The sequence below is a fragment of the Pistacia vera genome, unplaced genomic scaffold (assembly GCF_008641045.1).
Source record: "Pistacia vera cultivar Batoury unplaced genomic scaffold, PisVer_v2 Contig292, whole genome shotgun sequence".
NCBI lineage: Eukaryota > Viridiplantae > Streptophyta > Magnoliopsida > Sapindales > Anacardiaceae > Pistacia > Pistacia vera.
The window spans coordinates 1,381,709-1,397,642 of NW_022196104.1; the positions used below are offsets into that span (position 1 = coordinate 1,381,709).

The 15,934-nt window shown below is 33.5% G+C and overlaps 1 protein-coding gene across 1 annotated transcript; it reads right to left on the minus strand.

Moving 5' to 3' along the window:
• Positions 1 to 151: 151 nt before the first annotated feature.
• Positions 152 to 4,778, minus strand: LOC116134985 (syntaxin-22-like). The gene is made up of 7 exons (XM_031420668.1): positions 4,504 to 4,778; positions 4,040 to 4,133; positions 3,410 to 3,549; positions 2,225 to 2,299; positions 1,267 to 1,424; positions 1,052 to 1,152; positions 152 to 491 (listed from the first exon to the last, which is right to left on the minus strand). Exons 1-7 carry the CDS (start codon positions 4,710 to 4,712, stop codon positions 426 to 428), a joined length of 843 nt encoding a protein of 280 aa, XP_031276528.1. The 5' UTR covers positions 4,713 to 4,778; the 3' UTR covers positions 152 to 425.
• Positions 4,779 to 15,934: the final 11,156 nt, after the last annotated feature.

The window sequence follows — 15,934 nt, forward strand, 5'->3', positions numbered from 1 at the left end:
CTTCACAACATCTTTTATATGTGACAGTTCCAAGAGAGCAAAATCCAGCAGTACAAATAAACCGAAGCCTTGATGAGACCTTAAAGAAAATAAAATAAAATAAAAGGCAGCTAATGCGCACGACCAAATCCAATCCATCCTTCTAAAGTAGTAAGACGCAGAAATTTTCAAATTTATTGATGTCAATAAGAGGAAATCATTTACATGATTTGGTTTAAAAGCACTGTAATGAGGATTTGAGTACCATCTGAAACAAATTACTTTACCATATTCAGCTTTTCTTATGTACAATAACTAGCTTATATGCCATCTGATTGAACATATCCAGCTGCCTTGGATTAAGCAGGATGGCCGGAGGTTTTAAGAAGGAAAACTGCTGGGGAAATGGCAAGAAGGCTATGCGTTGAATCAACTCTTGGTGAGACTTAAGCGACGACAATTATGATTACAATAAGCAAAATGATCCCAAAAATCACTAGCAGCAAGCAACTCTGCATGGAAATAAATATATATATCAAATTCATCTTCTAAGAACATAATGAAAAGGAGAAGGAAAGTTAAAACAAAATTAAGAAAGCATGTCATAAACATCTAATATATAAATTCTATTATCAAAAAAATGAGAAAAAGAAAAAGACTTCAAATTGACAAGTAGAATCTATATTTGACATCTGAACCAAGAACTTGTTCAAAGAAACTCAATGGAGTAGTTTGCATTAAGTAACATAGAATTTAAGAACAAAATATAACAAAAGTTTCAAAACACAAACTGGAGGACTTAAATGTAGATTTGATGTGCTTGCTGGAAATCACCGTGGAGTTGAAGCATTTAATAAAAGAATAGAGATGCACAGATTTGTCCCTGTCAATTACTAACCAAAAGATGTTCTAATTCCATTTTGTTATAAGCCCAAGAATCATCTCTATTTTTTTCCCCACGAATAAGGTAATTAAAACAGTAAAGCAAAACTTAAGGCAAAATTGTAGGCATTATCACCTCCTCTATACATGTAAATGAAATTAAAAAATAGATACACCAATCAAAATTTACCAGAGATGAATTAGACTTCTGAGTCTTGGATGCCTTCACAAGTTGAGAGGTACCTTGCATAGTTGCGGAGCGAGAGCTCTCAATATTAGAACTAATGTCATCTGAAAAGAAACACGTGTTTAACTTTGGATTACGAGAGTTGAAAAAATATTTTCATGAAATCAAGAGATTTAAACTTAAAATAAATTAATAAATATGGAGCACACTAAACTCACCAATAATAACTCCTTGCTCATGTACAAGCATGGCTAAATCTTTGAATATTTCATTTACCTCACCAATCTGTTCCTGAATCTCTTTAATCCCTTGCTCTCTCTCTTCAATAATGGCTTCATTGTATACAATCTCATTGTCCAGTAGTACAACTTCTTGTCTGACCAAAGAGTATGAGGAAAAAAACGAGGTACAGTGAGGAAAGATTTCTTTTCATCATTATAAAGCACTCAAACAAAAATGTTTTAGTTTGGATGCATATTATATTGATGGATTGAGATGGACTAGTAATCAACTTATAAAAAGATGCTTCCTTAATGCAAACAATTTTAAACATCTAAATGAAGAGAATTGAAGGAGAAAAGAAGGCATGCGGGACAAATACACATTGCTTTAGTTCCTCAAGTTTGTGCTACAACAATAAAATGGACTATGATTTTAAAAAGGATTCTAATATGAAGCTCACAGTTGGACCAGTGATCCCAAGCAGCATTAGAGATTTGCTTCCTTTAAGATCTTTCTTATTCAGACGGGGAAAACCATATCAAACTTTATTGGCTTTAGTTGCTTGGTCTAGGATACACAGGAAACATCAAAATGAGGTACACAAAAGGAAGATCATATAATAATCCAGAGTCCTCCAACAATAAATGTTATATAGAAATGGCAGCTTATTGTCTGAGTAAACAGAGCCAAGAAATCCATCTCAAGCAACCCAACAGTTGAATATCATAGGGTAGTAATCAAGGAAAAGTGAAGTTAACTTATACCATATTCATTTTCACTGGTGGGAAAATTGCATTTATACACATCTATTCAGGTTAAGACATTCTGAAGACAGAATTTTATGTCTTGCCACACAAGCATAAAATCCATAATTTCGTCAGAGCAACTCTGTAGACCCAGCTATTTGTGAATGTAAATCTGCAATCACCAAAATAATGAAGTGAATTTGCTTACCTTTTAGATTCAAGAAGAAGTACTTGCTGTTCTGAGTTCCTTGATGAACTTATCCCTGGCTCATGGGCAGAGTAGCTGTACATATGATAAAAAATAAAATAAATAAAGTACACAAATAGTAATCATAGAATATATGGGAATTCAATTATTCATACATGTATTGTACAAAGTTCCAGCATTGATAATTATAACTGAGTCAGCCTCAGTGCAATGTGCCATTGTCCAGCACAAGTTTGGATCAAATGGGCATCCTTGTGAATGTCTAAGGGTTTGTAAGCCACAGAGCACCGCCCAATATGCAACGATTATAGGCGATATTAGTTTGGTGTCGGTGGTATTAGTACTGTGTTATACTTAAATCTTTACTGAGTTGTAGATTGCAGTATGCAAGTTAAATTAAGGGAAAAACATATGAGAATGAAGAACTCCCGCTGATATTAACACAATTTTTCCAACTACTGCCACGCTGGTAACTGTTGAGCAGTACTAAATCCAGTCCATTCAGATGCTGAAGCAAAACTCTCACAGGACATGCTAGGAAAAACTAGACATCCTCATGCGACATGAAAGGAACTTAGAGAAAAGAGATTTATAACATGAAAAGCATCTATTAGTAACATTATATATACATGCACTCATGTGACTGTTAAGCACACATTGGTAGCCAAGTTCTGCTAATTAGTTGGAATCTATAAATTATATGCCACAGAATCTGAACTTTTTTATTTAAATAAAGGAATAACTGTAGAGAAGCAATAGATTATACTCTTTTAATTTCCATCCCAACTTTCATTCTAAAATCATCCAAGTTCCAAATTAACAAAATTTTCATGAATTCTAAAACACCTTCAATTCTTTCCTAAGAAACCAATAATCCTAATACACATTCAATTTTTTTTTCTTTTTTTTTTTTTTAAAGTAAGAAAAATTCATGAAATCCTAGCACATCAACGTTATTTATTTAAATTTCAAACAAGTTGATAATTTTCCAACACTTAACTCTTATTTGCCAAGTTTTCATCTTCTAAACTTCTAGTTCAGTTTTATTACTTTTAAAAAATTCATTTGGTCCTCTTAATATAACTTAACCATGTCAAAAGTGGTGGCAGCACTCTAGGGCTTCAAACTAAAACGGTCAAAGTCACTTACTAAAACAGATAAACCAGTAAGGTGGCCAGTAATTACATGGATGGGTGAACTTCTTTGGAAACAGTAGGTGTGTATGTAGTTTCCCTCTCAGCTGCAAGCCTTTGAGCCTTCTGAAATTCTTTAAGGACTGATTGGAAATCTTTTGCAAGCTTAGCATCAGCAATCTTCTTAATGGGCTGCAATTTAATGAGAGAATTTCAGTGCTTGCGACATAAATCACATTTTTTTCAACATTACAAGAATTAGATAAATCAATGAAGAAGTGACTCTATCTTACTAAGGCAATTTGCCCACTAGATGAGAGAAAAGGAAAAAAAAAGTGAACTGGGAAAAAATCTAAATGGCCTTTTGACTAAGATGACAATGGAGGGAGATTCAGCCATTTCTGAAGGTTGCTGAGGAAGGAAGGCTCTACATAAGGAATGTCAGAGTATGATTGTATTATTAAACATATTAGTAACAAGTTGAGGTATTTAAAAGTTACATTAATTGGACTCATATCAAGGGAGGTGGGAGCAATTTTTTCTGCTCATGTTTATTTAAAAGTCCGTTATTTTATGACAATAAATTGCCCTCCACAGTACTTACCAGTTCATATCCATTCTCTAACAACATTTCTCCATTTCTTCACATATATAAGAAAATAAATACTGCATCTTCACTTACACTGACTTCCACGTTGTGATCAGCTTCACTCGCTTGCTTAAGTTTATTTGAAGTGTCTTTTACCAGTTGCCCAATATGTAGCCTTGTCTTGTGCCTGCCACCAAACCCAATTCATATTAAAGTCTAGAAGATGAACAAATAATGCACAATTTTCTGCCTATGATACCTCCAGAATAAAGCAAATGAAAATTTCTGTTCATGCAATGCATAAAAAATAGCTTATCCATCTATTTAATGAATTAAAAACAGAACATCAAACCAAAATGTGAAATTAAATATTAAATTTTTATATACAAACTCTAATTTACTTCCTACTCAAAGAATTCAAGTAAACAAAAACGGAACCCTAATACAAAAACCGACAATTCTACGTTAACCCCCCCAAAAAAAAGAAAAAGAAAGAAAGAAGACAGACCACTAAGAGAAACCAAGAAGTAAAGCAAATTAAAGTGGAAAAAGCTCACAATTTATCACGCAATTCGAGGGTATCTTTGGGGGTTCCGAGGGAATTAACGAGGCGAGAGAAGGAGGAAACAGCAGTGTTGATACGGAAAATTGCAGCAGCCACCGCGTGAGAAGGGTCTTGGAGTTGTTGTTGTTGGGGCTGTTTTTGCTTTGAATTGAAGAAGTTTTGTCGGCGTACACCGCCGGCTTCAAGATCTTGGAAACTCATTGGTTAATTTGGGAATTGAATTGAAAGAGGAATAATGAATTGAAAACGGAAGAGAAGAAGTTTGAATTGGAGTTGGAAAGGGGTTAAGTAAGTAATAAATAGACATTAAATTAATAAAAGTTAGTTGACGAAGGCGAGTCAATGTTGGCAAGAAGTTTCCTTCCTGGTCCCACAACTGGATTTCGGGCCTTGGAAGCTCCCCCCACGCCCTTTTGGCTGTTTTGGCACTTGGACACTTACTAGAAAACGTCATCAATACGGTTTTCACGACCTGGTACCAGGTTTAGGGGGTGTTTGTCTAAACTTATAAGCTGGTCAAACTTACTTATAAGCTCTAAAATTAAGCTGACCTATTTGTTTATAATTTTTTTTTAGCTTATAAGTTGAGCTTATAAGCTAAAAAAAATAAGTTGGGGGGGAGGTACTTTGTTTTTTTTAGCTTATAAGCACTTTGCTTATAAGCTAGTTTGACCAAGTATATTACCACATTATCCTTATTTAATTTTAAAATTCCATAGTATGCCATTGTTTAATGTAGTACCTTTTTTAGTAATTTTATAATAAAATGTACTTATAAGCCACATTTTACCAAACATGTCAATTACTTATCAGTCACTTATAAGTACTTTAACCAAACACGTAATTACTTAAAATTTCAAATGCTTATAAGTTAATTTTAGCTTATAAGTAATTGTTGCTTATAAGCTAATTTTCATAAGCTCAGACAAACACCTCCTTAATAAAATAACAAAGTAGTTAGTATAATACGAGGAATTAATAAATATTTATAAAATTATTTTCTATCATTTTTAATACCTAAAATTTAAATTTTTTATTATTTTTGATAGAATTAAAGTTATTAATTTTTTTAATTTTAAATAAATTGGGCTTATTATCAAGTACCTCCCCTGAGGTTTCATTTTTCTCAAATTAACACCACACATTTTAGAAATCCTCAAGTACTTTCCCTCATGTTTCTAATTTCTTCAACTACTTCCTCTCGACACCCTTACTAATCGGAAAATACTACACTCATAACCTTTTTCTGAAATACTTTATCTCACAATCTCGACGTGACAACTCATAATTGGTCAACTCGTAATGGATCTCACCTGAGTCTCACCCAATAAATTATGACTGACTAATTATAAGTTGTCACGTCAAGGTTGTAAGAGAGAGTTTATGAGTATAACATTACTCTTATTAACTCCAAGAGCTTAAAATAAATGAGCAAATCAGTCTTTACATAACTAAAGGAATTTAAAAGCCAGAATTTAAAAAAAAAAAAAAAAAAAAAGTTAGAACATTTGAATTTATAAAATGAAATTTAGATTAGAAAATAATTAATATAAAATAACCCCACCCAGGAGCACCCCACCTCCAACAAAACTCAGCAGGTCTGCTCCAACATTCCCCACCCCCGTTACAATCTTAACCCGCAACCTGTAACATCCAAACCCTTCAAAACCCAAAATTGCATAAGTTAGAATGTTAGATGTTGTGGGTCTTTTTTTTTTTTCCCATTATTTTCTGAGTTTTAATGTTTGTGAGGATTGATTCAGTTGGTCTGATGAGACATCATGAATATGCTAAAATAATGCCGGATGTTGTGGATTGGCTTCGATTCTTCAAAGTGACTATCACTCGATCGTATTAAGGTAACACTAGTAGGTCTGATAAGAAGGGGTTTACGATGATTTCTTTTCTTCCAAAGGCAGGTGTGAGCTCTAAATCGTCTGATTCCGCATGGGGGAGGCGATAATTTGGATGCATCAATGGAAGACTTATATGTTTACTTTTAATTTTTAATTCAACAAATGGACTTTTAATGTTTTCTGGGGTTTTAACTATTTACCTCCCTTGAAGTATCTGAAATTAGTTACGCCTAAAAGTATGACATATTACACAAACACCTCCCCTACTGTTAGTGTTGGCCGTTAAAACTAACTGCTTGGAGGGTAAAACTGTAATTTGATTTAATTAAAAAAAAAAAGTGTTTTGGAAATGTTCCATAATCATAGATTATTTAATTCAATTATTGAAAAGCATTTATTTATAAAAAATATATATCTTATCTATTTTATTAATGATATAAATATTTTTTGATATTTCACACTTTTTTCAATTTTTTTTAAATTTTAGTGTTTGTTTTTTTTACCCTTTATTCCTACATCCAGAACATTTTAATATGTTTTCAATATCTCTTTTAAGTATTTAAAATCCTACATAAAAACCTTTAATTTCTAACTATTTAAAATAATAAATAAAAAACCTTCAATTTTTAGAAAAATGTATTATTGTAACATAAAATTTATTATGATGAGAGAGAGTTATAAATGAAGCAATGAATGAGTGCAAATGATAATGATTCTTCAAGTATAAATGCAATGGAATAATAAATGAGTTGAGAGAGAAGAAATGCTTAGATATTTATAGTGGTTCGGAGCTCTATCCACAAACCTCCTACATCAACTTCTTCAAGGCAACCTCCATGAAGTTCCACTAGAATCGGATTTCGCCATTTACATTAGTTTGATAGGATTTCGCTTCTTACAATGTTTGATAGGATTTCACCTCTAGATTTATAGAATTTCGCCCACAAAGTGTTTGAGTAAAAGTTTGAGAAAGATTGCCTCTTAAACTAGGCTTAAACACACAATAAGAGCAATACTCTTAGAGGTTTACAAATGAGTGCAAGAGAGTGATGCTTGACATAGAGGAACGGGTGTTCCATCATCGCAAAAGATCGTTTTTGACACCAACGGTCAATTCGTATAGCTTTAAAGTTTTTAGTATGATCATTCCGCCTTGAGGAGTGGTCGTACCATCACCGTGAATGGTCATTCCACCACAAGGAATAGTCAGTCCATTAGCTCCTTAAAATACATAAAAATTCCGAAAGCATGCATGACTTCTTGGAATGTTGATGTTTAGTCAAGAACGATCAATGAGTGTGAATAGTCGTTCCACCACAGAGAACAGTTGTTCTGCTTTTGATACAAGAACTTCAACTTGATCTTCAAGGCTTATCTTCGAAGATTCGTCAAAGGCGCAAAAAGTTTGAATTCTTATAACTTTGACTTTTGACTTGGTTGGAACAAGTGTGTTGCTTGGTAATGCTATTGTGAGCAACTAAACTCCATTTAGGGTAGAAGCATACACAATCACATGGAACATCGTTGAGCTAAGAAGAATGTGCACCTAGGAAACTTTGTGATATAAAGAACGGTTGTTCCTTTGTCCTGCACGATCATGCCAACTAGGAAAATGCATTTTGTTTTTTGTTATTTTTTTTGTCATACCTTAGAATTTTTGTTAGATAATCAATCAACTCTTTAGTAAGTTTTGGCACATCAAAACATGTGAGGGCTTAACAATCTCCCCCTTTTTAATTGATGACAAAACTAAACAAAATTTGAGTTTCCTATGAAAGTATAAACTCATTTACAACATGCCAAAGACAAAAATTGGAAAGCTCCCCCTTTGAATATGCATAACCCAAAAACAAAGTGAGCACAATGATCCCCTTTACACCAAGCATATCCATTCTTCTTTTCAAATAAGAGTGTAACACTCACTTTGAAGATCAAAAGAAGAAATTCACAAACATTTCAATATCTCACACAACTCAAACTCAATTATCTCTCCCCCTTTTTGTCATTAAACAAAAATATATCAATTAAAGTAACACATCAACACAATGACATGCAGGAGTGATGAAAAGAAATGCATTATGTACATTAATTATGCAAAACCATATCATACACATCATGAAAACAATTATTAAACATCAATACAAAGTTCAAGTGTCCAAAATGACAAATATGTTTCCCATGTGAAAACGATAGAGATCAAAAAATATATATGTATTAAAAAAAATAAAAAAACCAAGTATAGACTCGAGAAAATGGAATTTGGCTAAGGTTGAGCGGATGGAAAAGATGGCATAGATGCTTGAAGGTGGTTTGAGATTTTGGAAATTTGATTAGTCAGGAGTAGGAACTTGTTAGTCATTGCCTTGTCCAATCTCTCAAATTTGGCATCAAAACTGTAATGTAATCTCCACTATTTCACCAACCAGTCATGGAGGCATCGAACTTGACCCAGCCTCCATTCTTATCCTTTTTCTAGGTCCACAGGTTCCTCACTTGAAGATTCAGTCGCATCTTCATCTCATAGTTGTCATTTAGGAGGAATCAACTTCCACTTTCCATTTCTCCTTGCACGAATCATTCCCATTCATTGCAAAGCATTCTCTGTAAACAAGTTTGAGTCATCAAACTTGACTATTTGTTCTTCATCCACATCAGTCAAGGGCAAATTCAGATTATTGCAGAAGAAAGTAACTAGCATTCCCATCGGGATCTCTCCGGAATCCTTCTGAATCTCTTCCAGCTTTCTTATTAACAAGATTGTTGTATTCACATCTATTCCTTTATATGCAATCTTTGTGTTTTGGACTTGGCCTGATTCCTTCTGGAATATAGTGGAAAATCGGCTGGAAGTTGCGAATGCAATCCTGCCGCGGCGGAGTTCATTCTGGAATTTTTGGGAGCTACAGTATGCCATGATAGGGTTTTTTCCTCTGCCGCGGCACGATTGCGGAAAAAAAAAAAATTAAAAAGAGAACGCCCCGTGAAAAATAAAAGATAAAAGGGACAACATGACTTTGGAGAAGGGGCAGGGGTTTTTCTGTAGACAGAAAAGTAGAAGTGGAGATCAATTGATAGGTTCTTGTACCATTCATGCATTCAGTAGAAGTTGGGGTAGAAATTCTTCAAGGCATCAACCTTCCAAGAGTCTAGCTTTCAATTTCAGTTCATTTAAATTTCAGTTTCAGTTTGGAATTACTGTAATGATGTTTTCACAATTTGTTTTGATTTTGACTACTTTGATTATGGAGTAATTTTCTTTTGTTAAGGGGCAGATCCTACCAAAGACCATGTTGACTTGATTCTCATTGTTTTTCAAAGCATTCAGGAATTTATTGTTCAATAAGAATCTATGTTATTTGCTTAATACTTTGGACGTTGAGTTTCTTTAATTATTTGGGGTTTTAATTGAATGATGAGTCGGGTGGTAAAGTTTGATTAGAAATCTTTTGATTAGGGTTTCATTGTGTTCAACTGTTTTATTGGTGTAATTATGAACCAGAGATGAAATTAGTTTAGGTCGTTAGAATAACTTAGATCATGGATTAGATATGATATTCGAGAGATTCTTATAGGATTCATGTGAAAAATTTTGGTTTTAACCAGGAGCAGAACTTAACTGTCAAGAAATTCCCCAATTGTTGTGCAATTGAGGGATTTCACCTTTTCTTGATTAATAAATTTTCTGAACCTGATTCTTACATTACTTGTCTATCAACATTGGTTTAGGTAGAATCTAACCCCTAACATTTTTTTATAGCATAGTGAAACTGGTTCCTGCTAGTAGATTGTTTTAATTGATAGCAATTCTTGTTTTTAATTTAAATTCACATCACCAATTTCATTTTTTTCAATTAACAGTTGAGATTACTCAATACATATATTTGTTTGTTTAGGTTCAGTCTTCATAGGATACGATACTTTACTCATCATTTTATTACTTGTCGACTAATGCACTTGCTAGCGTACAAATTAGTCACACCACTATGAAATAAAAAATTAACCAACAAAGAATAATCAAATAAACCACACATACACAAGGATTTATAATGGTTTATTCTTCGTATGAGAGTTAGGTCAACTTTATTGTCACAAAATTTTACTGTAAAAATAAGAAATTACAAAAGTTCTCTCATAAGTCTCATAAATTTGCTCTCTCCTTCTCTTCCTCTCTCCTTAAGCCTTTCTTTTGATGGCTCGCACTCGTTCCTTATAGCCTTACACATTTCTCTCTAGGATTTAACCCCTTTTATAGTATCTAGGGTGCCTCTCAACTCTCCTAATGTAATACAAAGTTATTAGGGTTAAAAAACACTCATCCTAGGCTAAAATACCGTGTTTTCCCGGAAGTGAAGCTGCTATTACGAATTTATGTTCATTACAATGAATTCTCTTTCTACAATGAATTTTTCTTTTGCTATAACGAGCTTGATTTAGCTACATTGTTTAACTACTGGAATTTGTTAGCGAACTTTTGTACTATAACGAACTTGTAGCAAAACATTCACTACAACCAATATTAGAGAATAAGAGGTAACTCATGAGTTTGATTCCCTTAGAGAATACGTTACTTATAGGCAAGGTTGAAAATAGAATTGTAAGCTAAGTAGCTCAACATATCTTGTTCTGGTGAAAGCTAGAAAGGCAAGTCAGATCAAGCTTAGTCAAAAGGCCGATGATTGTTAATAGCTATAACATTTAACCAAAAAAAAAAAAAAAAAAATTTATTGTTTTTTTATGAATTGATCTCCCACCAGCACTAAGAGTCCATTTAGTGACATTTATAAAAATATATAATTAAAATCTTTTTCATGAAATGAAATTTTGATATTCAGTAATTTCAATAACATATTTAATAATCATTTTTAACACCTCAATTGTGATTCTTAAGTTTTGACTGAAATCTAGTACAAACACGTATGTTTAAGCTATATTAAGTGTACTTGTTGATATTCCTATATAAAGTTTCTCTAACTTCATTACCTCTATCATTAGTATAACAATTACCACTAGGACTCACGGTGTAGATCGCTTAGTTTTTTTCTAATCCAACTTCTTACATAAAAACAACTTAGTTTTAGAAAACAATATAATTAAAGTGTCTCTTTAATTAACGACCACAATTAAATTTACCAACAACTATCACATCACATAAAGTGTCTTTTTAATTAACGTTAAACTTGTTACATAAGCTAAACATAGTAGGCTTCTTAACAATTGAACAAAGTAACAAGTTTGTTGTTGATATAACATTTTAATTAAATCATTCTAGACAAAGTAAATAATAACATCACATATAACTGAGGTGATAAAGTGAGTAAACTAATTGAGATGGTTTACAGCAAAAGTCCTTGTGGCGGTTTAGTTTCTGGATAATTGTTGTACTCATTGTTGCGAGTATTAAGGCCTTTGACGCAAAAGATTTGATCAGTTTAAAGACCTGCAAAACTGTGCAGAAGAATGTGAAAAGAGCGCTCTAATAGATTTGATTGCCAGTCGTGGTGCCTAATTAATTGTGCATATAACGATGGTAATAGTAATAACGTTTTATTCCTTTGCAATTCCCGTTACTTTATTTATTTACACATGTCTATGCACACAGTAATTAAGAAAGTCTTGATAGGACCTACATAACCACTCTCATAATTTTATTTTTCCAAATACAACTTATCACTCTTCTTTTCTGATCATTTTAAATAGCTTCCTCATAGTGTAAATAAGGGAAAAAACTGTCTAAATATTTAAAGTTTTTAATATAACGAGAATTTTAAGTTTATTTGCCTTTGAATTTTTTTTTTTTTTTCAAATCAGAAGTACATATTTTACAATTAATTTTGAAATAAAAGTATTGTTATTAAAATTGGTTTCTGTATAGTAATTTTTTTTTTTTTCCTTCTGTTATCAATGAAACACAGTGTGTGGAAGCATGGTTTAAGACAACAGATTCGCAAATTACCACCACCTGGGAAATGAGGACCATGATATGGGTGCGTGAAGAGAAATGAAGAATGATGGAAGAACAGAAGAAGATGATGAGATATGAGATGATATTGAGGAAGAAGAAAATATATGTTTATGAATTCTTAGTGTACTTTATCCTTTATACAAGTTTTTTCATTTTATTCTTAGTAACATTATTAGCCACAAATGATGTAATTGATGCATTTAGTGTTTACCTATATACGTTTATAAGTTATTATTATTATTATTATTATTTAAAAAATCAATTGTAAATCTTCTTTAAAACCCCAAGAGTGAACTCATTCTTCTACGATTCGGGAATGGAATGATTTTTACAATATAACTCTCTTAATAGAGTGGATAAGCAGTTTATGGAAACCCAATCTACAAAAATACAAGTATATGGTGTAAGAAGGGTTTGAATTAGAAAATGAAAAACAAGTGAAAGCTCTTTGATTTAGTTGACCACTTTTGCTAAGTGTTTATGCAAGTTAGTGTCAAAAGTAGATTCAATATGATATGGTTGGGTTTATATAGAAAATCCTAAAATGTAATCATTATGCACAAAAATTGATTGTCTAGTTCGTATCATTCAGTCGACCTAATTCTGACTTGTCACTAGCCATTGTAACTCCACAACTAACTGTTAGGTCAACTTAATGGTGCATTCGATCGTCCTAATGGGCTAACTGTGTCATCCTTTGGTTTCTTATTGCAAAGCACTTTGCAAGTTTCTATTCAAATTGGACAACAATTTGACAACATTTTGTTGATCGGATGGGATAAACTGGAAATTTTTTGAAAATTTCTTAAAACTTAAACCCCCAAACTTTGAAATATGACATTCAGCCTAAATTTGAAAATCAACAATGGAAGCTTATCCAGTTGGTTTTTGAGTAAACCCCTACGCGTTTGATAGGAGGTCAAGTAAACTTCTTATTTGCATTTTAAACCAAGGGCATATATGACTTTTCACCCTCTCTAAAAGCTTTTTCACGGTTGTGTGAGGCTCTAGGCCTTTCACGGCCGCCACCAGGCTTCTAGTGGCCTTTGGCTACTTCTTTGAGGCCTTCATGTCCTCTAACGATTGAATTGAGGCCATATAGTTGTTGGCGTTTGTAACAGTAGCAGCAACAACAATAGTTGCACAATGAAAGTTCAGTGTTTGGGTTGAGCAAGAGATGTGTCTTATTTTAGTATCGGGGTTGGGTTTAGGTTTTAAAGGTTAAAATGGTCATTTTAATTGATTAATAATGTTCATAGGGTGTTCAAAGAACCGGTTGGAACCAAAACCGATGGGTACCCTGGGTTTGGTTTTGGTTCCTACCCAGAACCAATCGTCAATGGGTAGGTTCCGGTTCCAAATTTTTGGAACTGTTACGTGGCGATTCCGTTCCAGTTCCTATAGTTAGGAACTGGAACCAGAATCAGGAACCAGGAACTGAGACTAATATAAAATTAAATTAAAGATTAGGGGGTTAATAAAAGCTTTGTAGAAAAAATAATGTGAATACATTTATATTATATTTCATAACATTTAAAGTAAGTTGGTTTGACTTTTAAGAATCTACATTTACAAGTAATGGGGTTTGTAATTTTGATTTATATTTGTAATTTTATTTTTGTTAACAAGTGTTAGGTGGGGGTTTTGTAAGTTTTTAAGAGTTTTTTTTCCATTTTAAAAACTTTTGGGGGTCTTGTGATTTTATAGGGTACCCAGAACTGAAACCGAAACCGAAACCGTTGTTATAGGTTCTGATTCTGGGTACCTAGGAACCGGAACCGTCGGTTCCGGTTTTGGTTTCAAATTTCAAGGAACCGTTGGTTTCGGTTTCGGTTTTGGTTCCTTCAAAAAGTAGGGTACCCGAAACCGAACACCCCCTAATGTTTCACTAATAGACTTCAAAGGAATAGAAGCTAGGGCCCTATTTTCGGAACTAGTAGGTGTTTAGTCTCAATTCATGAAAGACATAGGGGTTTACTCAAAACTTCCCCTTATCTGGTTTACCTAATGGGTTAAACTACAAAGATCACACTTGGCAATTTAATTTGAAGCCCTGAGTTTATAATAGTGACACTTGACCCAAAATGAAAAACCCAAAAAAGTTTTTGAGAGCTCTCATATGTTAATCAATTTTCTAAGCAAGGCTCTGCTTTTAGACAAATACAATACTTATAAGGAATATACCTGGACTTAAGCTTTCTTGTATTCTAAAACGTTTTTTTCAACACTTTGTATTTTCCATCTTTAATATTTTTGTGACTGCACTAGAAACTTCTTGCATCTAAGTCCAAACTTAAGCACAATTCATTGGCAAACATGCTTAGTGGCATCTTAGTGAGTCAACCAGTAATTTAAACTAACCAAAACTTCTTATGAACTGATCATAACTTAAGAAACTATGAGTTTGACTTTTTGTTGGTTCTTTCATAACATAACTATCAATGAATTTAAATTCCCACAAAGAGTTAAAAAAATTTTAGACAAGATCAAGGTTCAAATCCCAGCCTTGAGAATTGGTAGAATTATCGATTCAATCAATAAGTACAATATAATTTTAATTCTAAATGATTGCAATACATTATCTACGTTTGCAACTTGTTCAAGATTGCATTCCATAAATTGAACTTCTATATGTAAAGACTAACCAAATCAATGAAGTTTTAAAACATCACTTCTCTTATCACAATGGAGTTTACTTTTGAAGTGACACCCACCAACCATTTTAGCACCTATTTTTGTTTGACAATGGCGAGTCATGCTTTACTGAAAGAAGCAACAGCAGAGAGCTCAAATTTATCTCCCATGTCATTCCATGTTTTGTTGAGCTTGATTGGAGCTGCTTTCGCTTTTCAGATCCAAAAATGCCCAAAAGCTAATCTCCTTGTCTTCTCAAATGATTTTTGTTTCTTTCTTTTTGTTCTTTTTCGAAGTCGATGTTAGAGGTGTTTAGGGTGCCACAAGCAAAGAGGTTAACTTCATGAATAATCCCATATGATATGATCATAAAAAATAATGTAAAACTAAAAATAGCTGTTAGATCTTTATATTTTTAACTTGAAAAGAAACTCAAAATATCATGTATTTCTTGCTTCTTTTGGTTTTTGCAGCCATATTTTGTTCTTCATGTATTTTCATGCTTCTTTTGGTTTTAATATCATTTTTTTGCTTCAAATCCTCTCATTTTAATCCTTTGATTATTTTTGTTACAAATGCCTTTCATAACTCATTAAATACTTAGATCCGGGGATTCCCCGGGGGGGTTCACCCGTTGCTCGGGGCGGGGACGCGGATTCATCACTGTCCCTGTACCGGGGATGGAGAATGGGTTTAGGGGGCGGGGACGAGGAATGGGAAACATGCCCCGCCCCGAGCCCATCTCTAGCCCCAGAACGGTTGCCGCTACCCAGCTTGACATGCCGACTACGAGCAGTAGTTGCCATGGACTAGCACAGTGGCCGCTAGGAACAGTGCTTGAGCCTTCACGAGGCACCTACCATCTCCAAAGCCACCACAAAACCAGGCTACTACCTAAAATTGACCCGCAACCTCCAAATCGACAAATCCACAACCATTGCAATCAACCACCAAGTCAGGAACGAGAAATA

What these genes read in the sequence shown, in the direction of transcription:
- LOC116134985 (XM_031420668.1), bottom strand. Translation starts at nt 4,712, where the DNA reads ATGAGTTTCCAAGATCTTGAAGCCGGCGGTGTACGCCGACAAAACTTC. An exon ending in AAAGAAGTTCACCCATCCAT is followed by an intron (nt 2,300 to 3,409) that starts GTAATTACTGGC and finishes TCATATGTACAG; the next exon opens with CTACTCTGCCCATGAGCCAG. An exon ending in TGAGCAAGGAGTTATTATTG is followed by an intron (nt 1,153 to 1,266) that starts GTGAGTTTAGTG and finishes GTTTCTTTTCAG; the next exon opens with ATGACATTAGTTCTAATATT.